The following is a 24,577-nucleotide window of genomic DNA, read 5'->3' as shown; positions in this document are numbered from 1 at the left end:
TTACAGTAAAACTGTGGTACAGGATAGCTGTGCAAATGCCTTTTCTAACATGTTGCTTTTTAAAAAATAATTCAACTCACAAATCGCAAAAGCAACTGCAGGCTGCTAAGAAGGGATTTTGTGGGGCATGGGGCTCATGCATGGAGGGCATAGGGGCGGGAGGGAACGTAGGAAGGTGCAGGGAGGGGACGGGGAGCATAGGAGGGCTCCTGCAGAGGAGGTGCAGGGAGCGCATGTAGGGGGGCGCGGTGCTGGGAGTGCAGGAGTAAGTCAGGGCACTTGCTGCTGTAAAACAAAACTGCTGCTGGCCCCTGGCTACTGACAGGCGCAATGAGGACCAGATGAGAGCCAGGACAGAGGCGAGTGACCTGCCTCCATCCTATCAGAGTAAAACCTCCTCAATCCTGGATGGCAAGAAACCTGAGGGACAGGATCCTGGCTGAAAAGCCAGCCGCTGAGCCAGTTCCTTCCCATGGTTCCCTGCCACAGACACAGGGGCCTGTGAGCCGGGCCAGCGACAGTGACACACCAGATGGCCTACAAGGGTGCTGCCTGTGCACCCATTGTCAGACCCTGTGAGGAACTCCTGAGCCAGAGGGGCTGAGAGCACTCGTGGTGGAACTGGGAGTCCGCGCAGGGCGTGCTTGGGGTGGGACACGGGAAAGGCCGACCCAGTTTGCTTTGGAGGGATGTGCTACTGGCAGCATCTGGTGCGCATGAACATTATGACATCCCTCGGACCCTCCACACCAGGCCAGGCACCCCGGAGTGCCAGGAAGGCTGCAAGGCAGCTCCAAGGGTTGGAGGAAGCCTTCAGAGCGGGTGGCTTTTAAGGACTCAACACACAGCCAGTCAGTAATTGATCCTGTCAGACCGAGGGTTGTCAAGGCCTGTGCTCCCAGGTCACCAGCCAGTCTCCTCCCATGCCCACCCCAGAAGCCCCTAACACAGAGGGCCACATCACTGCAACTGCAGCACCCCCAGCGCACTTCACGTCAGGGACCACGTCATGTTCACTGACCAAACCGAGAAACGGCAGGCGAGGGGCTGACACTCCAGGTCTGACACTCTTTCCAAAATAAAGCCAGAGAAGCACCTCTGAGCAAAGGCAAAGCTGCACGTCTCCTGGCAGCTCAGTCCTCAGGCGGGGGACACCCTCCAAGTGGCATGTCCTGGACGTTCTGCATCCCCTTCCACCCAGGACTATCCCTGCCTGGGTGCAGGGGGGTGGTTCTCTGGGATGACACTGATGCTCTGGCTTTGTCATGCTTGTCAAGGCTGTAACCAAGGGGAAACCTGGCGAACTCGACTGTACACCAAGTTCTCTAGAGGGCACCCCTTCTGCGGTTGGACAGGAGGGAATGAGGGGGAGAGACCTGTCAGCAGCTAAGTGCTGGAGGGGCAGTGGGCCCAGGCCTCACAGCATAATCCCTGTACTTCTGCTTTTCTCAAAGGCTTACGGCAAAATGCAGGGAACTGTTCATTCTGAGTTAGAACCGGGTCTTTCGAGTTCCTCTACATCCAACAGACTAACAAGGGTGAGGAAGGACTTAGGGGGTCATCAGCTCCCCGACAGACCTGTGGGCTTTAGGGCAGTGGGTGACCCTTTAACTGGCTTTGCAGCTAAAGGGTGTCCCAAAATTCACGCAAGTAATTTTGATAGAAAACACAGGTTTATAATTAAAAATTGTAAATTTTTTATTGATTCATAAAGTATACAGTATAGGGTTATGTATGGACTAGCATATCAGGTAAATGGCCTCCACGGCTTTGCTGGCACATACGCATGATCTGGGCGGCCAATTCTGATCACCAAAATGGGAAATTACATGACCAGGAAATGACTCATGCAGTAATTGAATTGTTTCTCGGGCTGTATGGCATGTGGCACCGTCTCGTTGAAACCACATGTCGTCCACATCCATATCTTGCAATTTAGGCACCAAAAACTGGATTATCATGTCGCGATAGCGAGCACCGTAACTGTTATTGCCTGAGCAGCTGCATTTTCGAAGAATGGTCCGATGGTGCTTCCAGCCCAAAATCCGCACCAAACAGTGACACGCTGTGGATGCATTTGTTTCTCAACCATCACTCGTGGATTTTCTGAGCCCCAAATGCGACAATTTTGTCAACTAACCAAGCCATCAAGATGAAAATGAGCCTCATCGAAATTCAGCCACATTTATGTAAAACGGTCATGGAAAATTTCAACAAAAGAGTGCGTACGTGCCAGCAAAGCTGTAGAGGCCATTTACCCGATATGCTATTCTATCCATAACCCTATACTGGATACTTTATGAATCAATAAAAAATTTACAATTTTTAATTATGAACCTGTGTTTTCTATCAAAGTTACTTCTTGCGTGAATTTTGGGACACCCTTTAAAAGCCCGTCAAGCAGGGTGAAGAATGAGAGGACACCAGACGTGGTAATAGGATTGTTTATTAAGGCTTGTACTTTTCTCAAGGTAACAGTGTCCCATGTTGTCCATGACTCCATCCAAGTGGTAACAGTTCAGAGAAAGGGACACATTCTAAACACAAGTCTAAATAATACAGCCTACCTACACTTGAACTCAGAGGGCCATTCAGAGTAAATAGTTTTTAGATCTGCTCTCTACACAGCAAGTCCTCTAGGGGGCACGTGTAGATGTGTGTGCGAGCGAGCGTGGCGGGCACGAGCACCATTTCCATGCTTCAACTCCAGGTGACAGTGAGGGCAACAGCCCTCACTCCACAAAACATGACCGAACACTCAGTGTCTAAAGTTTTGTTTTCTTTTTAAAAACCAATTGACGGGAAAAAGAAAAGTAGCCACGCGGTGAGATTTACAGGGGGCAGCACCATCCATGACACTGTCTGCCACCAGAGCAGAGCAATACAAGCTCAGCATTACTGGTATAAAAACGTAAGATGGCATCAGGATTCTCAAGAGAAGATAAAGGGTTACAATGAGTTGCACACACTGAGGGGGCCTGAACCCTAACCTCCGCACACCGGGCCCTGCTGTCACCCCGCTGGACAGTGCTATTCCGGTGCGGGGTTGGAGAGGGTGGGTGGCCCAAGGAAACACAGCCGTAACCAAATCTGGAAAACTAAAATTTATCTTTCTCTAGTAAAAAACAGATGGCAGAGTAGCCTCTTAGACAGGTAACTGATCATAAAATGGCAAACCAGCCCAACCAGGTGATTGCTCACTTGCACTTTGAAGAGAGTATTTAACACATATGCTACATGACAAAACTCATGGTTCAATACATTCAAGACGAGGCAACAGGGGTGAGAAATAATCTCAAAGAAAGATGTTAGATGGCTTTGAATATAAGAACAAGCACATAATTTCTGCCAAAAAAAAAAATTCTTTGGGGGTGCATTAGGTTTTTTTTTTAAAAGATATTTATATTTCGCATTAGGTCAATCTGATTGATAAGCTGACGAAAACTTTCTTTATTAGTGAGTTCTACAATACTATAATATACAGAAAAAATACACATGAGTGAAGAGCCACCTGGGCAAAAACAAACGACAGAGAACGCAGAGAGGCAGCACGAGGCCTGCACAGGAAGACGGCTGGGCTGACCCAGGCACAGCACCAAGCACACGTTCTGAAACTTGGCTTTTCAATCAAACATTAGGTCGTAACAGAAACCGGCTCATCCTTACTGTTTGTTCCGATTCTGCCGTTCCTGTAAAAAAGAAAAGAGGAAGCAAGTTTAACACCTGGGGTGAACATGTGTACCAACTCCCTCAACACTGAGTCCCAGGCTGCCCTGGGGGCTGCAGCCACAGATCTGGACCCAAGCTCCACTGGGACCGGCCACACCAGACCAGCACTGGATACTCCCGTCCACCAGCAGCTCCAGGCTTCGGGTTCAGGGTTCTAGCTGTGCAGACCAGGCCTGCCAACCACTTCGCCTGGCATCCACCTGTTCCAGGCAAAGCCCCTCTGGTTGGTGTGTCCCAGGGGGTGTGACAAGCTGTGACTCCCAGGGGGGCCTCCCCACTCGCTGGGTCCCGGTAGCAGGGGTCCTCACAAGGCTGTGACTATGCTTAGCTCGAGACCTGGGGATGTGCCCAAGAGGAGCACCTGCCCCCGCACCCCAGTGCCGCCCTGCTTGCCCACTTCATCCTGCCCCGTCCGGTAGTGAGGACGAAACTCCTGAAGGACACTTGATACGTGTAGCTGGTCGTGACAGAGTCCCCAACAGACGGGGTTGCTAGACACTGAAAGGGTTATGAAACAAGATGAACCCCCTTTTGCTAAAAATGAACTGAATGTGTCTTCAGGTTAACAACACACCCCAATTCTCTCCCCACATCCACCTCATCACCCAGGGCAGGGAGCTTGTCAGAGGCCCTGCGCTACTTTCCAACGAGCAACTGGCCCTGAAAGATGCACCGCTCTAGCACCAGCACCTCCTCCCTGCCGACTCGGAACCTGAGCGTCCCTGGTTCTCTTAACAAAGACCACCATCATACACCACGCCCGGCTCGCCTGGTGCTCTGAAAGCCTGGGCTTCTGTGGCTGGCTGGCTGTGATGGGAGGAGCCGGGCCCTAGAAGCTGTCCTCACAGGAGAGCTTCAGCAGCAAAACGGAAGGGTAGGCTCTCCCAGGGACTGACACTCACCTACAGGACTAGGTTTGATGCAGCTCGTGAGTTACTGCTCCTTAAGGAATCAGTGAGTCTCCAAATTGTAGCTTAGATGGGACGGCACAGCAATCCTGCCAAACGTCACCTGCAACTTACTGGCAAAAGCACCTTGGTTCCTAGGTGTCCTGAGAGCCAGGCAGCCTAAGCACAAGCCTGGGTCTGAAGAACCCAAACGCCTCTCAGTCCGTCTGTTCTTCAGAGCCCAGCGTCCGACTCCTGACGACCAGGGAACCCAGAGTGCCCTGCGGGAGGTGCTGGGGAGCAGGCAAGAATCACCCAGTCTAAGGCACAGTGAGCACGAATGTTAACCAGTCAGCCCCTCGCTTGTCCCTCCCATCGTGTAAGTTAAAAGTGGTGCTGACGCACGTGAGCTGGTGAGCGCCAGGTCTGGGAGGCATCTGCGGAGCATTCCGGGGATGCCCAGGGAAGCCACATTTGTGTCCCAGTGGAATTTCAAAGGCCTGGTGGGCTGGCTGGGGAAGGGCTTAAAGCTGAGTGCCCAGGTCCGACTGCAAGCTTCCACTTCCCAACACCCAACTCACTGACAGACATCTGAGGGTTTAGCTGCTACATTGCAAGTTTTAAGGCACTAGAATGTTCTAAACACCATACAGGTGTGGGGCAGAAATCTATTCCTCTGCTCATCACCCCCTTTAGAAACTCATGATGTTTAGGGAAATCACAGTATTTAAGACGAACTGCACACACAGCAAGAACCAGCTGCAAGCCGCCTAAGGCCCTCAAATTGCATAACCAATGAGCTCTGTTCTGTCGCTGTAAATTCAGCAATTTTACTTATTTAGGTATTTTATGCTATACCTAAAAGAGCTAAAATACAGCATTTCAGTAACTGGAAATAAATGACAAGCCTTTCTATTTTCTGCACTAGAGACAATGAGAGACCAACTTATTTTCCAAGTGTGCTCACCGAGCTGACACCTTTAAGTATAAACTTTCACCACCAACAACGATAGGTCCAGTTTGCTGCCTTTCTGCTAAATGCTTTGGGACATTTGAAGCTCACAGGTGGGTGATGCTTTAACACGGACAACCAAAAAAGATTGAAAATGCATCGATTACCACCTGACATTTCATGAAAGAAAGGACATTTTAAAAACAAAGACACAGGAGAGACTCTCAGGACTAAGTTGCCTCAGAATGTTCTGTTGCCCTCGTGCTCCCACTTTGGGGCCAGCCTGTGGGCACCTGCGTGTTCTCTCCCGAGCAGGCTCCACTGCGGCGGGCTCCCGGTGTCTCCGCATAATGGAAAGCTGGACCCTCAGAGACCCATCTCCAGGCCTGCTGGCTTGGGCTGTTCTGACATGTCTGAACCCAGTCCCTCCCCCGCCATTCTCTCATCCACAGAGAGTTGGGTCAACTTTCCAAAACTGCAAGATACTGGGTTTTTGAGAAAAAAATAAACAACAACCTGCAGATCAGTGTCCTTCCCTCAGTGAGTAGGGCCTCGCAGCCCAGCAGCCTCGCTTTGGCCCCAATGCCCAAGAACAGAGCGTCCCTGACTCAACAAAGACTAGAAAGACCATGACTCAGAGAGGAAAAGTGAGTCACCCTCAAGTCCTTCCCAGCAGAACTGTGCACTGTGGTCCCAATCCCTGTTTCTTAAAAACTGGAAAAGGATCAAGTTGTATCTGGCCGTTGTCCACTCTAACGTCACCAGGCTTTACGCCGGTGAGGTAAGGGCCCCGGACCCCAACTCACCTTGCGCACCACCTCCTCTTCCTCCTGTCGCTTCTCATAGTGAGAAAAGTCATCAAAGATGGAAGTGGTGTGCTTGTAGGAGGCGATGATTTTCAGCACTTGCTTTGCTTTTTCTAAGGGCACCTCCTGGGTGTCGCGGGAGTTTGTGACCGGCTTGTTGTCATTGTTCTCCAGTCGGATGTGCCGGAGCTGGTTGTTGGGCACGTCCTTAACAAAAATCCACTTCACGTCAAACTTGCCCTTCCACTTGTCCTGAGACCAGACCCCAGCACTTGTGCCGTAGTCCACGGGCGACTTCATCTCCGCCACCCCACAGAAGTGGCCGCTACCATTGACGCTGAAGAGCAGGTAGACAGGTCCCTTGCTGCCGACCGAGCGGAAGGCGCCATCCAGGCGCTTGTTACCATGCTCGGTACTGCACCAGATGGAGTACTTGATGGAGCGGTGCACGTCATCCTCCGAGTAGCTCTTTATTATGAACACGCGGCCACTCCGCAGGTTCCAGTCAAACTCCTTAGGGTTGTAGCTGTGGGCAGCCTTCAGTTTCTCAAGGACTGGATGGGATTCTGCGCTCAGGGCAGAACCAGACTGGGTGCTTCCAGGGGAGTGACTGTTACCCCCAGTCCCCGAGCTCTGCCCAAATGCTGCATTCCTGTTGCGGGGGGCGACCCAGCGGGTTTGGGGCAGCGGCTGAGAACTCTGATACTGTGGTTGGGCCAAAGGTGGGGGCTGAACTGACAGAGGCTGCACAACCGGTTGAGGCTGGGGGGCAGATTGGGGAGCCGGCACCTGCTGTGGGGCCAGGGCCTTGGGCACAGGCCCCTTGTTATCCCAGGTGCCGATGTCCATGTTATGCTTTATAGGCGGAGGGGGCAGTGCGGCCCCGATGACAGGTCCGCCCTTGGCTTTCATTTTCGGCTGCGGCTTGGCTGGCTTGCTGGCGATGGCAGCCCATGAAGTCGGCTTCGAAACCGGCATGTTTACATTTGTCCCACCATTGCCAGAAAGCACACCAGTCATTGCCACACTGCTGACGACTGAGCCCACTGTCTTAACTGCAGAGGTGGTGACATCACCGATCTTCAGGCCCACCATGCCCTGCTCCAGGCTGTTCATCCCGGGGGCCTTGTTGAGGGTGTCGCTGTGAAAGCCCGTCTGCCCGTCCACCATCGTGCCACCCAGGGAGCTCGGTGGGTAGGTGTAGCTGCTCCCATAAGCAGAACTCTGGGCCTGCTGTCCCTGAGACCCACTTGTCCCCCAGGCTGAGAAGGCAGGGTTTTCAGGGAAGAAATTAAACCTGTGCTGATAGATGTTGTTCCCCAGGCCCCCAGGCTGTCCAAACACGGCGTCATGCATGAAGTGATGATCGCCATTGCTGAGCTGTCCGTAGGTGGTGAGGTACGGGATGGGAGGGTCCCCTCCAGTTGACCACGGTGCCTCATTAAGGGAGTAAGGGAATCCAATGGACGGCGGGTAATAGCTGGACAGGTAGGGGTCGGCCATGGAGGGGTAATTGTTACTCTGTGGAAACAACAGGGGATAATGAGTTAGACTATTCTCAGGGCTGGAGGAGACACAGAGAACGCCGACGGTGGGAAAGAGACTGCAAAGCACCGGCCACACCAACAGGACACAGCAGGTTCACTCAACAAGCTATTTGGAATAAGTCAACCTGAGCAGAAAGAAACCTGGAGATGTCAACCCCATGTGAAATTTGAATGGGCTGCAGGTTAGGCTGCCATCCACACCACAGCTTCCAGCCTTGCCCTGTGAGGGAGGTAGTTCCTAAACTTAGAGAACTGACACCAGTGGACTGCAACCCACCAATGAAAACGCAGACATGGAGGGCTCATAGTTGACATCCTCTCTGTGTCCTGGGCATGAGCTCCCCACACGGGATGCGACAAGGTGTGCTCCAGCCCAAACCTGCCTCAGCTTAGCCTCTGTACAGCCAACAAGCCGTCCCTTGGTCAACTGTACACCTGAGGTGGTGACCTGGAGTCCATTCACCAGGGACATGGTGCATAAACCAAAGGAGAACAAATTCTTAGTGCATGACACCTGTGAGCAGGCGTCTTCTTCTAGAACAGTGATGGCGAACCTTTTGAGCTCGGCGTGTCAGCATTTTGAAAAACCCTAACTTAACTCTGGTGCCATGTCACATATAGAAATTTTTTTATCTTTGCAACCATAGTAAAACAAAGACTTATATTTTTGATATTTATTTTACATATTTAAATGCCATTTAACAAAGAAAAGTCAACCAAAAAAATGAGTTCGCGTGCCACCTCTGACACGCGTGTCATAGTTTTGCCATCACTGTTCTAGAAGGTAAAACCACCACGCCTGGCACTTTCCCAGGAGGGACTGCCACTCAGGCCACACCCACTGACAGTGGTCAAGGCAAAACCAGCCTTCTGACATAGAGAAGGAGCCCCAGGCGCTGAACTCAGCAGGACATCTGGTGACTAAGTCAAAACTGTAAACAAATGGGCATGCCAAAGAAACAAATTCAAATAGTCAGTGACTATCCCCAGATCGTTTTCTTTGGGAAAACAAACAGTTAAACACAACAAAAGCTTTAAATCTATTCTGGAATTAAAAGTTTTTCAGCCCGGCCTGTGTGGCTCAGTGGTTGAGCATATACCTATGAACCAGGAGGTCACGGTTCGATTCTCGGACAGGACTCATGCCCTGCCTGGGTTGCCAGTTCGATCCCCAGTGAGGGGTGTGCAGGAGGCAGTTGATCAATGATTCTCTCATCATTGATGTTTTTCTCTCTCTCTCTCCCTCTCCCTTCCTCTCTGAAATCAATAAAAATATTTTTTTAAAGTTTTTCATATTTACAAAAATTTAACCACATTAAAAAAAATAAAAATAAAAAACCTCATTCTCAATGACCAGGTAAGTTTATTTTAAAGTTGAAATATCTGCTTCCTATATCCTTTTTTTTGAGAAGGAAGGGATTCTGAAATTACTCAAATGCTTTACACGTTTCACAAACAATAACGTGACTCAGCCATCAGTGACCAAGAGAAGAAACTAGAGAGAAAACAAGGACCCTTCAGAAGCCCGGGGAACAGAACACTATGCCGAGAAGCATTTACTTTAAAAGGAAACAAAAGAAACTTGAATAAATTATGTAAAAAGAAAAGCATCAAGGGCAATTATGAAAACAGTGACAAAGTGACTGGACTCGCAGGAAACCAGCTCTGCCCCTTCCTTGAGCTCAGAGCTGTGACTTCAGCCTGCGAGCTCATATGGAGATGGCAGCTTGGCAGCCACAGAATTTCTGCATTTGCTTCCTGCCTGGAGGAGGAGGTTTGAGCACCTTGACAATGAGGGTTGATTCCTCTGGATCCTGCCAGCTGTGCTCAGGATGGCCAGCCTCTGCTACAGGCCCCACCCAGGGCAATGATCCCGCTGCCAAGGCTCCCGACCACAGGCAGGCCTTGCAATGTCCTCCACGTCACCCAGTGTCAAGGCCGTACAAGATAAAAGTAGCCTCTGACGGCGACAGCAAACATCTGGGTTAAAAGAAAAGCACCACAGGGAGAGGTGCACAAGGGAAAGTCCTCCTAGAACTGCGCCTGCGCAGCTAGCCACACATCCACACCACCTCAGCTCACGGGTGCCACCACCGGGACTGAGCTAACTGCTCAGCCACTCCAATCTCTGTCCCTCCCTCACTAGCACCTGGCGGCTGGACACCCAGTACTTGCTCAGTGGGAATTGGGAACCAAGACGCAAAGAGCACTTTCCTAACAGGGTAACAGGAGTCTGTCTGCCAGCAGGGTCCACATGGCCAGGTTGCTGAGTCCTGACTGCAGGGCAGCTGGGCCCCATGGCCCTGAAAGATAGTGGCCACAGACACAGGGACAGAGGAGAGGGGCCTGGCTCTGCACTGCCAAACTCGACTGCCTCTGCTCTTTGGTTTCTCCGCCTGCAAGACCAAGGGCCTCCTCCCCCATCTCCCCACTCCCTACCATCCAAACAGCTGGTGTTTCTGTGAAAACCAGAGCCTGGATTTACTGTTAAGCAAAGGCTGAAAAGTGCGTCTCTTAACAATCAGGACAAAGGGGCTGTTTTCAGGCTGTTCACACGGAGCTTCAACTATGAGGGTCTTTCCATACGGCTTCCCCAGAGCGACACAGAGCTGTGACCACTCCACTGACACCAGAAACCTAGTCCATTTTAACAAATCCTGAAGTAACACGAAAGCTCCGCTTCCTAGAATAAATTTCAAGTGTAGTGACGCACCCCTCCTTTTGGTTAAAATTACCACACAATATTTGCATAGTATTTAAATCACCTAAGAAAAATAAGACAATCAGAAAAATAAGCCCATTAACTTCTTGCTGTCACCACTGGAGGAACCGCCCAGGCTCCTGGTCCCCCAGAGGCAGGGCAGATTCTCGGGCCCAGCTGCCCACCTGTAGCGCAGTAGGAGGAGGGGGGAGGGGGAGGAGGAGTCCCGAGACATTTTAGAGGAGGGCAGGCTGGCTCTAGTTCACCACATGGAAGAGGCAAAGCATGCTTTTATTCTAAAGCAAACGAGCACAGTGTGTTTTAGAAGTGGGAGATATTATATTTATATATTAAACCTTAACTCCAACTATCCCAAGTGACTTTAACCAGGGCAATTTACCCCAGGAGACACTTGGCTGTCACACTGGTGGTGGTGGTTGAGGCAGCTACTAATGGCATCTCATGGATGAATGCCAGGAAGGCTGCTAAACACACAACACAAATTTCAGTCCTAAATGTCCAGAGTGCCAAGGCCAAGAAACCTGAAAACCCTAAGCACACCAGGTGGCTACAACTCACTGGGCCCTGTATCGGCCCCGTCTCCGAGCTCTCTGCTCCAGCTCATGTCACCCCCGTCACTTCTGTGAGGCACTCACCGCTGTCTGCTTATAGAAAAGGAAACAGGTGCAGGAGGCAAGCCATTTGAGGGAGCAGCAGTCAGTGGTGGGGCTGAGATTCTAACCCAAGGAAGGAGTTGGACCCCAGAGCGGGGCTCCTAGCTGCTCTCCTGGACCACACTGCCCATCACCTGAGAACATCAGAGAACTTCTCATGCCTCCAACTGGTCCTAGGCAGCAGGTTGCTGACCAAGGCCGAGGCCAACTAGAAGTCAGCTCCTGCCAGCCCCAGCGGGACTGCACGTCCTTAGAGAACCCAGCGCCACTGCACTTTCAACCCCAGCTCGTCCGCATCAGCAGTCTTCCTATTCCTGCCATACGCCAGTCTGCTTCTTTGTCGTTTAAAATAATACAGCCGACAATATAGCGTAAAGGCACATCACATAACGCAGTCAAAACTAATGTAGAAATACACGCTAAAAGATAAACTCACCTGATTTGACTGTCCAGAAAGGTAGGGCTCAAAGTCATTGTCATGAACTGTATCCTTCTGATGCAAAGAACCATTTTGTACTAGAATAGCAGAAACAAATATTATGCTTGCATTTTTTAAAATTACTTTTAAGTATGGAAATTAAAGGTAATAAAGTCTATGCACATCAATTTCTGGTAGAAATTGCTTTTACTTAGAAGTGGACATAAATAGCATGAAACTAGTATTTATACAACTAGTTAGAACTTTCAGTCGCTGAGGTTATGCTTTCTGGATAAAGACTTCTTTATTTGACGGATGGGGACAAAACAGAGGCGCGCACAAAACAGCGCGGGCACCGCGGAGCCAGGTTTTAATGCAGAGGAAGTGGTCTAAGGCGTCAGTCAAGCCCAACAGCCCGCACGAGGCAGCAGACCAGCCCCGGTCCGCACAGCTGCAGCTGGCAAACCGCCTGTGACTGAGAGATGTTTCTCAGCTTATTACCTGGCTCTGCGTCTTTCCCAGTCACTCGGCCCAACCAGAAAAGGAAAGAAAATGTAAGTAAAGTGCTGGGCCTTTTCCAACTGAAAACTCGAGGAACCCTATTTGGTTCTGCCGGAGTCACACACACACTGGTTAAAAGTGTCACTCGAGCCGAAACCGGTTTGGCTCAGTGGATAGAGCGTCGGCCTGCGGACTGAAAGGTCCCGGGTTCGATTCCGGTCGGGGGCATGTACCTGGGTTGCGGGCACATCCCCGGTGGGGGATGTGCGGGAGGCGGCTGATCGATGTTTCTCTCTCATCGATGTTTCTGACTATCTCTCTCCCTTCCTCTCTGTAAAAAATCAATAAAAATATATTTTTAAAAAAAAAGTGTCACTCGAGGCTCTCGCAGTTAATTCCGGGGTTTGCCCCGGGCCAGGACATGGCGAGGACCAGGGACGTGGGAGACAAGGGCTCAAGTGCGCGCGGAGCGAGTCCAGCGCCCAGGTGCTTCGCCCGCGGCGGCCCCTGACACCCGGCCGGGCTAGGGCTTCCGGCCCCTCGCCCCCCCCCCCCCCCCACACCTTGCGGCTCCTCTCACCACCCGCGGAGGTCCCCGCTCCCACCTGCCCAGTCCCCGGCCCCACAGCCCAGATGGAGTGCTCTCCCCGGAGCCGGGCAGTGCCCTCTCGGCGCGCTTCCCGGCCTCCCCCCACGGTCCTCACTCCGGCCTGCCCGGCCCCCGACGCCGCTTACCTTTATTGTCTTGTCCTTTGCTTCTCTGCACCGCCGCAGGCCGGGACGTACCAGCGGACAAACCCGAAGGAAAGGGAAACAAAAGTTATTTACCAGAACCGCTCGCGGGCGGCGGCGCGCTCCGGCGCGGACGGAATCGGCGGTCACACGCGACTCTGCCAGGGGCCCCGACCCCAGACCCCGTTCCCGCGACCCCAGGCCCTGCCCGCGAGACCCAAGCCCCTAACTCCGCGACCCCGACCCGGCCCGCTACCTGGGGGTCCACGCTGGTGGCCGACATGCTTCATGAACAGCCGGCGCGGGGCGGGAGCGCCCGCCGCCTCGGCCTCCCGCGAGGCCGGGCCTGTCACCCGCACTCTCGCGGCCCCGGGCCCGCCGCCCCCTGCCCGGGCGCCGGCCGGGAGGCCGCGGCGGCGGCTGATGGGCGCGCGGGCCGCTCGCGGGACACGACGCAGCGCGGTAAGCAGGGACGGAACACACGGACGAGGGGACGATTCCAATGGCGGCGTCGGTGGCAGCGACGGCGACGGCGCGGACGAGGCTGCGCGACGTCAGCGCGCGCGGGGCAGGCCGGGACGCCGAAGAGCCGCCACGCGCCGCGCCTGCGCACCGCAGCCCGGCGGGAGGTATCTCGCGCCTGGGTCCGAGCCTCGCGCTGCAGAGGCCGGGCCTGGGGCGGGGCGACCCCGGAAGGCGCTTAGGTTGCGGTGGGTAGTGCTGTTCCTCTGAGGCTCGTGCCGGTGCACGTCCCGGCCCCGATGACACCCCGGGCTTATCCCCGAGATGTGAAGGAGCGGGGCCAGCCGAAACCGGTTTGGCTCAGTGGATAGAGCGTCGGCCTACGGACTGAAAGGTCCCAGGTTCGATTCCGGTCAAGGGCATGTACCTGGGTTGCGGGCATATCCCCAGTGGGAGATGTGCAGGAGGCAGCTGATCGATGTTTCTAACTCTCTATCTCTCTCCCTTCCTCTCTGTAAAAAATCAATAAAATATATTAAAAAAACAAAACAAAAAACGGAGCCAGCGAGTGCGGCCACCGACTTAAAGCCACTTCCACAAGCTGGAGTCCAGTCTACCCTGCAGCTCGCTCCACACGCTCCACCAGCCTGCCTCAGAGCAGTGCCCAGGGTGTGAGCTTTGACATTCCAGTGATACGTTAGTCCTGGTTTCCTGAGTTTTGTTCGTGGCCTCCCGCGTCCCTGGTTGCTGCTTTCTGGGCTCCCCAGTTTATAGCCAGTTTGCATGTTAGGTTCTTGACCTGGGATTTGGCTCCAGGGGAGGATCCTTTGCGCCACTCAGCTGCTGGTGGCCCCAGGCATTTTCCGTGTTTCTTGGCTCTCTGTCTTGTTCGCCACCTGGCCTTTTTCCTTTATTGGGTTTAGGGTCCACCCTAATCCAGTGTGACCTCTTTTTAACATCATTCTATCTGCAAAGACCCTAATTTCAAATAAGGTCCTATTCACAGCTACACAATTTTGGGGGACACTATTTAGCCCAGGGCAAGGATCACAGGTGATGTCAAATGGAAAATTTGGAGAGCATCCAGGGGCTGAGCTGGATTCCACCCACAGTGTGGAAGGAATGGCCCCCAAAAACCAGAGGGCTGAGGAGGCCCAGTCACGCAGGCTGCTTGTTAGGGAAGTGTAGGCAGGATCTGATAGTCAGCCCTCAGGCCACCAGAGCAGGGGGCAGGATGGGTCCCAGCCAGCAGCAAACCTATGGGTCCCAAAGCAACTTAAATGCATGGACTGTGCATGGGCCCCGTGAAAGGGATGGGAAAACCTGCCCCAGTCTTGCCTTCCCAGGCCAGCTCCTCCAGGACAAGGAGGACTGGGCCCTGCAGGCTGGGAACAGAGCAGCTCCTGGCACAGAGAGGGTGTGTGGAGGCCTCAAGTGACCCTGACCAGCTCAGGCTTTGGAAGACCACAGGAACCTGAGGGGCAGGGGTGACCCAGCCCGGGGTCTGTGCTGGGACCAGTGGCCTCTCACCACTACCTGGGACACTACTTCTGCCCTCTCCACCTGACCCCTGTTCGTCCTTTTGGCCTCAGGGGGAGCTGAGTCCATGCAGGCATGTGGCACAGGGGGTCTCCAGCTGTGCATGTCCAGCAGTAGAGAGAGCCCACCCCATCCTGGGCCCGCCACCCTCGGACAGGCACCCCTCCTCGCCATATCGCTGCTGTACTCAGCCGGAACGGGATTTTTCTAAACATTGCCAGGATGAAAGGTTTGATTTTCTATTTATCTCAAGAAGTACAGGTACTTGGTTAAAAACCTCACCTTTGCCCTGGCCGGTGTGGACAAAAAAGGGCCACATGCCAACCTCACTAGCTCAGGGAAGGCCTCTGTGGCAGTTTTGCAAACTCAAAGACCTAAAATAACCACAAAGGATGGTCTGAAATTAAAACTTTAACTAAAAGCAGTTTATGGTGGGTAGTCATGTCCCAGGCCAGTATCTTCCCTGACAAAGGTCAATCTTTACCTTAACTGAGCCTATTGTCTGTTTGTATCTATGATAACATATCACTGGAATGTAAAAGTAATTTCCCTTTTTCCGGACCCCTCAAAGCACAGGCATCACTCAGCGGAGATCATAAATTCCCTCATTGTTATTGTGTTAATTGTGGACTGTTAACTATCCTGCACCCACCTAAGTAAAAGAAGTGTGTGTCTATCATTTTACTCTTTATCCAATCCCAAAGGTTTCCCCGCTTTGCTTTCTCCTGCCCACCTAATCTGTCACCAATGGATTTCTTATGTCTCCTCCTTTGATTGTAATGTATAAAACAAGGTAAAAAACTGCCATTCTCCACAGCGTTATCGCAATACGTTGAGATTCTGCTTTCCGGCAGTTGTCAACAGTTTGGCTCAAACAAACTCACAAAAACGCTTACAGGTTTGAGTGTTTTTATGTTTACACCGGTGTGGCTCAGTGGTTGAGTGTCGACCCATGAACCAAGAGGTCACCATTTGATTCCCGGTCAGGGCACATGCTCAGGTTGTAGACTCGTTCCCCAATAGGGGCATGCTGGAGGCAGCCAAACAATGAGTCTCTCTCTCATAGATGTTTCATTCTCTCCCTCTCCCTTCCTCTCTCTCTAAAATCAATTATTTAAAAATAAAAAAATAAAACCATCAACACCCCAGCTTTGAACTTAAAGGTACAAGGTGGGTGGCAGAAGGCACTACCCCATCTACAGTCCCACTCCTGAGGGAGCTGGGGCTCTCCGTACCCTCTGCCCCAACTGCATGTGTAAGCACGGAGTGCTCCCCATTCCACTGTCTGGCCAGCATGCGGTTCTAAGTCTCACTGAATGCCTACTGCCCACTCCCCATGTCCCTCCCGTGGTCATTCCCAGGCTATTCAGGTTCCAGCCTCACTGTAGTGAGTGTCCTGGCCCTGATGAATGTGTACATCTGTGCAAGGACACTTGGTGGGAGGTTCCTGCAGGTGGGGTCACTGGGTCAAAGAGCACTCACCTTGGCCACCCATGATAGATCTGGCAGATCACCACCAACAGAGGCCGGGCCCATGAGCCAGCTGGGAGACAGACCTTCATTGAGCAGGGGTGGGGGTTGTTTCTGAGTTCAGGTGACGGCCCGACTGGAGCAAATCCCCGCTAGGTGTTGGACACAGCTCAGCCAACAGCTGGCCGCTAGGGGCCTGCAAATAAAAATACCCATCTACCCAGTATTAATGGAGCCGCCCACCCAGCACGGCCTGCTCCTGTCACCTCGGCTAAACTCTGGCTCATGCCTAACCCAGAAGCCCTCCCTGTGCATTCTGAGGAGCTGCCTGGTCCCCAACAAATCCTGCTCATGTTCTCAGGGCTCCTGCTGCCCCCCCACCCCCCCAGAGAAACCCTGCCTTGCTTTTATGAGTCACAGCACTTTACAGCTGTGAAAGTTCCTCTCTTCAAATATCTGACTGGGACAACTAAAACACAGAACAACCATCATTCAGACCACCTGCAACCTGAATGGAAATTCTACAACTAGAGAAGTAAAGAAGAAAGCACATCAAGACTGGTAGGAGGGGTAGAGGTGCAGAACAGGCTGGCCCGACACCCACATGTGGTGTTTTTTTTTAAAAATCTTTATTGTTGAAAGTATTACATATGTTTCCCTTTCCCCCCCATTGACCCCTTCTAGCCCACCCCTGGCCTTCAGCACCCTGTTGTCTGTGTCCATGGGTTATGCATATATGCATCCAAGTTCTTTGGCTGATCACTTCCCACCCATCCGTCTTCCCTCTGAGATTCCACAGTCTGTTCTATGCTTCCATGTCTTTGGATCTATTTTGTTCATCAGTTCATTTTGTTCATTAGATTCCACATATGAGTGACATCATGTGATACTTGTCTTTCTCTGACTTATTTTGCTTAGCATAATACTCTCTAGGTCCCTCCATGCTGTCTCAAAGGGTAAGAGATCCTTCATATAGTACATATCCTATCTAATAAAAGAGAAACATGGTAATTAGCCATACATCCGCTACCCTTCCCATTGGCTAATCAGGGCGATATGCAAATTAACTGCCAGCCAAGATGGCGGCCGGCAGCCAGGCAGCTTGAAGCTAACATGAGGCTTGCTTGCTTCAGTGACAGAGGACTCCAACGTTCCCTGCCTGCCATGCCGGCCTCTGAGCTTGCAGTTTGAAACATTGTTACAAATATAGAAGCTAAACAAACCCCCAGAAACCTGCTTTCAGTCAGCCGGGATCTCAGAGCTGGAGTTGATACAGTGTTTCGATTATAGAACCCAAACAAACCAGATACCTGCTTTCAGCAGCAGAGGCCTCAGAGCTGGAGCCAGAGCTAAAGCTGGCCCAGAGAAAAAAAAGAAAAAAAGGAGCAGTTGGGAGCTTCAGTCACCCGCCAGCCTGAAAACAGCCCTCAGCCCCTCACCCAGACTGGCCAGGCACCCCAGTGGGGACCCCCACCCTGAAGGGTGTGTGACCAGCTGCAAACAGCCATCATCCCCTCACCCAGGCTGGCCAGGCACCCCAGTGGGGACCCCCCCCCCCCGATCCAGGACACCCTTCAGGGCAAACCAGCCGGCCCCCACCCATGCACCAGGCCTCTATCCTATATAGTAAAAGGGTAGTATGCCTCCCAGCATCAGGATCAGCGGAGCCGCGAGGCCTCCCAGCACCAGGATCAGCGTGACAGGGGGCAGCGCCCAAACCCCCTGATCACCCTGCAGCTCTGTGTGTGACAGGGGGCGGGGCCATAACCTCCCTATCCACCCTGCTCTGTTCCTGACAGGGGAAGGCGCCCCAACCCCCTGATCAGCCCTGCTCTGTGCCTGATAGGGGGGAGCTCCCCAACCCCCTGATCGCCCTGCGGCGCTGTGTGTGACAGGATGCGGCACCCCAACCTCCCCCGCCCCCACGGGCCCTGCTCTGTGTGTGATGGGGTAGAGCCATAACCTCCCCATCGGCCCTGCCCTGAGTGTGACAGTGGCGGTGCCCCAACCCCCTGATTGGCCCTGCTCTGTGTGTGACAGGGGGCGGTGCCCCAACTCCCCTATCAGCCCTATTCTGTGCGTGACAGGGGGGAGCTCCCCAACCCCCTGATGGGCCCTGCTCTGTGCATGACAGGGGGTGGCGCCGCAACCTCCCCATCAACCCTGCCTTGAGTGTGACAGGGGGCGGTGCCCCAACCCCCCAATCGGCCCTACCCTGAGCATGACTGAGGGTGGCATTGCAACCTCTCGATCCACCCTGCTCTGTGCATGACAGGGGGCGGCGCCCCAACTCCCCAATCGGCCCTGCTCAGAGCCCAACCAGGGGCTGCACCTAGGGATTGGGCCTGCCCTCTGCCACCCGGGAGCAGGCCTATGCCAGCAGGTCGTTATCTCCCGAGGGGTCCCAGACTGCGAGAGGGCACAGGCCAGGCTGAGGGGACCCCCCCCTCCCCCGAGTGCACAAATTTTTGTGCACTGGGCCTCTAGTCCTATATAATAAAAGCCTAACATGCTAAGCGTCCAGTCGGCCGTTTGGCTGTTCAACCAATCAAAGCGTAATATGCTAATGATATGCTAAGGCCACTCAACTGCTTGCTATGATGTGCACTGACCACCAGGGGGCAGACAGTTGACCTGTTGACCAGTTGCTATTATATACACTGATCACCAGGGGGCAGGCACTCCAACCGGTAGGTTAGCTGGCTGCTGGGGTCCAGCTGATCGGGACTGAATGAGACAGGTCGGACATGCCCTGGAGCCCTCCCGCAGTCCCTCCCAGGCTGGCCAACCTCCCACGTCTCTCCCCTGCTCCAATCGTACAGTGGTGGGGTCCCTCAGCCTGGCCTGTGCCCTCTCACATTTGGCCTGATGGTGGAATGGCCAGTCGCTATGACATGCACTGACCACCAGGGGACAGACTCTCAACGAAGGAGCTACCCCCTGGCAGTCAGTGCACTCCCACAGGGGGAGCACCACTCAGCCAGAAGCTGGGCTCACTCACGGCTGGTGAGTGCAGCGACGGTGACGGGAGCCTCTCCTGCCTCCGTGGCAGTCGGACATCCCCCAAGGGCTCCTGGACTGCGAGAGGGCGCAGGCTGGGCTTAGGGACCACACGCCCGATGCACGAATTTCATGCACCAGGCCTCTAGTATATATATATTATTATATATACATATTATTGATTTCTGAGAGGAAGGGAAAGGGAGAGAGAGATAGAAACGTCAATGATGAGAGAGAATCATTGATAACTCCTGCATGCCCCACACTGGGGATGGAGCCCACAACCTGAGCATTGTCCTTGCTGGGAATTGAACTATGACTCCTGTTTCATGCGTCCATGCTCAACAACTGAGCCATGCTGGCTGGGCGAGATCCTTCATTTTTATTGCTGAATTAGTATTCCATGGTATAACTATACCACAGCTTTTTTATCTACTCATTTACTGATGGACACTTGGGCTGTTTCCAGATCTTAGCTATTGTAAATTGTGCTGCTATGAACATAGGGGTGCATACATCCTTTTTGATTGGTGTTTCGGGTTCCTTAGGATATATCCCTAGGAGTGTGATCACTGGGTCAAATGGCAGTTCCATATTTAATTTCCTGAGGAAACTCTATACTGTCTTCCATAGTGGCTGCACCAGTCTGCATTCCCACCAGCAGTGCACTAGGGTTCCCTTTTCTCCACATCCTCGCCAGCACTTGTCCTTTGTTGATTTGTTGATGGTAACCATTCTGACAGGTGTGAGGTGATACCTCATTGTCATTTTAATTTGCATCTCTCTGATGATCGGTGACTTTGAGCATTCTTTTCAAATGCTTCTTGGCTTTTTTTGTCCACTTTGAAGAAATGTCTATTTAGATCCTTTACCCATTTTTTAATTGGATTGTTTGTCTTCCTTTTGTTAAGTTGTATGAGTTCCTTATATATTTTGGAAATTAACCCTTTATCAGATGTATCATTGCCAAATATGTTCTCCCATACAGTTCCCTTTTCATTTTGTTGATGGTTTCTTTAGCTGTGCAGAAGCTTTTTTTTATTTTGATGTAATCCCATTTGTTTATTTTCTCCTTAGTTTCCTATAACCTAGGAGACGTATCTATAACATATTGCTACAAGAGATGTCTGAGATTTTGTTGCCTATGGTTTCTTCTAGGATTTTTTATGGTTTCATGACTTACATTTAGGTCTTTTATCCATTTTGAGTTTATTCTTATGTATGGTGTAAATTGGTGGTCTAGTTTCATTTTTTTTTTTTTTTGCATGTATCTGACCAATTTTCCCAACACCATTTATTGAAGAGACTGGCCTAACTCCATTGTATACTCTTGCCTCCTTTGTCAAATATCAATTGAGCATAATGGCTTGGGTCCATTTCTGGGGTCTCTATTCTGTTCCATTGATCTATATGCCCGTTCTTGTGCCAATACCAGGCTGTTTTGATTACAGTGGCTTTGTAGTATAATTTGAAATCTGGTATTGTGATCCCTCAAACTTTGTTCTTCTTTCTCAAGATTGCTGCAGCTATCCGGAGTCTTTTTTTATTCCATATAAATTTTTGGAGTATTTGTTCTATATCTGTGAAATTTGCTGCTGGTATTTTAATAGGGATTGCATTGAATCTGTAGATTGCTTTGGGTAGTGTGGACATTTTAAAGATATTAATTCTACCAATCCATTAACACGGTATATCCTTCCATTTGTTTACATCTTCTTCTATCTCTTTTTTCAACAGCTATAGTTTTCTGATTACAGGTCTTTTGCCTCCTTGGTTAAGTTTATTCCTAAGTATTTTAATTTTTTGTTGCAATGGTAAATGGGATTGCTTGTTTAGTTTCTCTTTCTGAGAATTCAGTATTGGTGTATAAAAAAAGCCATCAACTTCTGGGTGTTGATTTTGTATCCTGCTACATTGCCAAATTCATTTATTAAATCTAGTAGTGTTTTGGTAGAGTCTTTAGGGTTTTCTATGTACAATATCATGTCACCTGTGAATAATGAGAGTTTTACTTCCTCCTTTCCAATTTGGATGCCTTTTATTTCTTCTTCTGGTCTGATTGCTGTGGCTAGGATTTCTAGTACTATGTTGAATAAGAGTGGTGAAATCGGACATCCCTGTCTTGTTCCTGTTCTTAGGGGAAATGGTTTTAGTTTTTGCCCATTGAGTGTGATGTTGGCTGTAGGTTTGTCATATATGGCCTTTATCATGTTGAGATATGCTCCCTCTGTTCCCACTTTGCTGAGAGTTTTTATCAAAAATGGGCATTGGATTTGTAGAATAATTTTTCTGCGTCTATTGATATGATCAGGTGAATTTTATCTTTTAATTTATGTGATGTATCACATTATTGATTTGCAAATATTTTACCAGCCTTGCATCCTTGGAATAAATCCCACTTGGTCACGGTGTATGATCTTTTTAATATATTGCTGGATGTGATTTGCTAATAATTAGTTGAGGATTCTAGCATCTATGTTCATCAGGAATATTGGCCTGCAATTCTCTTTCTTGGTAGTGTCTTTATCTGGTTTTGGATTGGGATAATGCTGGCCTCATAAAAAGAGCTTGGAAGTGTTCCTCCCTCTTGGATGTTTTCAATTAGTTTGAGGAGGATAGGTGTTAGCTTTTCTTTGAATGTTTGGTAAAACCCTGTGAAACCATCCAAACTCAGGCTTTTGTTTGCTGGGAGTTTTTTGATTGCTGCTTCTATTTCATCAGTTGTTATTGGCCTATTCGGGTTTTCTGATTCTTCCTGATTCAGTTTTGGGAGATTGTATTTTTCTAGGACTTTTTCTATTTCATCCACATTATCCAGCTTGTTGGCATACAGCTGTTCATGGTATTTTCTTACAATCCTTTTATTTCTGTGGTGTCAGTGGTTACTTCTTTGCTTTAGTTTCTGATTTTATTTATTTGGTTTCTCTTTCTTGTTTCTTGATGAGTCCAGCTAACGAAACCAGAAGTCTGACATCCTTTAAGGGGTCCCAGATTGAGAGAGGGTGCAGGCCAGTCTGAGGGACCCCACTGGTGCACGAATCCGTGCACTGGGCCTCTAGTTGTTTAATAACATGCTCTTTAGCTTCCATGTGTTTGAATGTTTTGGAGTGTTTTTACTGCATTTGATTTCTAATTTCATTTCACTGTGATCTGAGAAGATGCTTGATATGTTTTCAATCTTCTTGAATTTATAGACTTGTTTTGTGTCCTAACATGTGGTCTATCTTTGTGACTGATCCATGTGCACTTGAGAAGAATGTATATTCTGCTGCGTTGGGGAGAAATGTTCTATAAATGCTAATTAAATCCATCTGATCCAGTGTGTCCTTTAGAGTCACTGTTTCCTTGTTAAGTTTTTGTCAGGAAGATCTGTCCAGTGAAGTCAGCAGGTTGTTAAAGTCCCCTACTGTGACTGTATTTGCATGTGGGGAGCCGCTATAGGGTTAAACCTCAGACTGACCTGTTGGCAAAGTCACAAACAAGTCCCAGCTTAGAGGGCACAGTCCTCTTAGCATAATTAGGCTTGACCTTATGACGCTCCCTAGATCTTACCTGGGAAGCTAATGGGCTGAGGGAAGTGCAACAAGAACAAAAACAAGTGAGACTCACAAGAACAGTGTAACTTTGGTAACCACTACCTTGTTTACCTCTGACTATAAAATAAAGGCTCAGCTTGCCTCAGGATCTTTCTCTGTGGCCTCAGCCAAGCACAGGAAGATCCACGGAGACTAGAGAGAGCTAGAGAGTTCTGACCACTGTCTCCATGTAAAACATTCTTTGCCGACTCCGTCCACACCTTTGGGAACCCCTGGACCCCCGGGGCTGGACCCCAGCATGTATTGTTGTCTATTTCTCCCTTAAAGTCCTCTAGGAGCTTTTTAATATATTTAGGTGCTCCTATATTGGGTGCATATGTTTACCAGGGTTATATCTTCTTGTTGGATCGATTCCTTTAGTATTATATAGTGACCTTTGTTGTCTCTTGTGATGGCCTTCGTTTTGAAGTCTATTTTGTCAGATATGAGTGTTGCTACTCGAGCTTTATTTTCTTTTCCATTTGCATGGAACATTTTTTTCCATCCCTTCACTTTCATCCTGTGTGTGTCTTTTGTTCTGAGGTGGTTCTCTTGTAGCAGCATATAGTTGGGTCATGTTTTCATATCCATTCAGCTACCTTATGCCTTTTGAGTGAGCATTTAATCCATTTACATCTAAGGTTATTATTGATAGGTGCTTATTTACTGCCATTTTAAATTCTGTATTTTTCTCTCTCTATTTCTCTCTCTATTTCTTCTCCTTACAGCAGTCCCTTTAGCATTTCTTGTAATGCTGGCCTGGTGGTGATGTACTCCTTTAGCCTTTTTTTGTCTGGGAAGCTCTTTATCTGACTAACTATCTTGAATGATAGCCTTGCTGGATATAGTAATCGTAGTTTCAGATCCTTGCTGTCCATTACCTTGAGTACTTCATGCCATCCCCTTTTGGCCTGTAGAGTTTCTAGTGAGAAATCAGGTTTCAGTCTTATGGGAACTCCTTTGTAGGTAACAGTTGGCTTTTCTCTCGCTGCCTTTAAGGTTCTCTCTTTGTCTTTAATTCTTGGCATTTTAATTATGATGTGTCTGGGTGTGGGCCTGTTTGGGTTCTTCTTGCTTGGTGTTCTCTGTGCCTCCTGAACTTGTGTGACTTTTTCATTTACCAAGTTAGGGACATTTTCTTCAAACATGTTCTCTATTCCTTTCTCCCTTTCTGCCTCTTCTGGCACACCTGCTATTTGAATGTTACATTTCACGTTGTCCATCAGCTCCCTTAAGCTGTCCTTCTGTTTTTTAATTGTTTTTTCTTTTTGGTTTTCTGATTGATTTTTTTCAACCCTATCTTCTAATTCACTGGTTTGATACTCAGCTTCCCCTCATCTGCTGTGTATTCCTTCCAATGTGTTCTTTATTTATGTCATGCCATTCTTTATTTCTGTTTTCATAGTTACTATATCTTTTCTCATGCTGTTGAGCACCTTTACCATCATTACTATGAACTCCGTATCAGATAAATTTCTTATCTCCATTTCATTTATCTCTTCTGGAGAATTCTGTTGTCCTTTCATTTGGGGGCTGTTTCTTTGCCTCCTCTTTTTGGCTGCCTGATTAGGTTTATGACTATGT

At 50.2% G+C, this 24,577-nt stretch overlaps 1 protein-coding gene across 1 annotated transcript; it reads right to left on the bottom strand.

The window, feature by feature from the left end:
- Window positions 1-2,430: 2,430 nt before the first annotated feature.
- Window positions 2,431-13,499, bottom strand: YTHDF1 (YTH N6-methyladenosine RNA binding protein F1). Its single transcript, XM_059705068.1, has 5 exons — window positions 13,204-13,499; window positions 12,951-12,975; window positions 11,733-11,812; window positions 6,375-7,895; window positions 2,431-3,689 (listed from the first exon to the last, which is right to left on the bottom strand). The coding sequence occupies exons 1-5, from the start codon at window positions 13,228-13,230 to the stop codon at window positions 3,663-3,665; spliced, it is 1,680 nt and encodes a 559-aa protein (XP_059561051.1). The 5' UTR covers window positions 13,231-13,499; the 3' UTR covers window positions 2,431-3,662.
- Between the last annotated feature and the right edge of the window lie 11,078 nt (window positions 13,500-24,577).

This window comes from Myotis daubentonii, chromosome 8 (genome assembly GCF_963259705.1).
Source record: "Myotis daubentonii chromosome 8, mMyoDau2.1, whole genome shotgun sequence".
Classification (NCBI taxonomy): Eukaryota; Metazoa; Chordata; class Mammalia; order Chiroptera; family Vespertilionidae; genus Myotis; species Myotis daubentonii.
This window is presented reverse-complemented; position numbering and strand designations above follow the sequence as displayed.

Excerpts from the sequence above, each read along its gene's own strand:
- YTHDF1 (XM_059705068.1), bottom strand. The coding sequence starts at position 13,230 with ATGTCGGCCACCAGCGTGGACCCCCAG. Across the intron at positions 12,976-13,203 it reads CCACCAGCGTGGACCCCCAG|AGAAGCAAAGGACAAGACAA; the intron begins GTAGCGGGCCGG and ends GCGGCGGTGCAG. Across the intron at positions 3,690-6,374 it reads AAGAGGAGGTGGTGCGCAAG|GAACGGCAGAATCGGAACAA; the intron begins GTGAGTTGGGGT and ends TCTTTTTTACAG.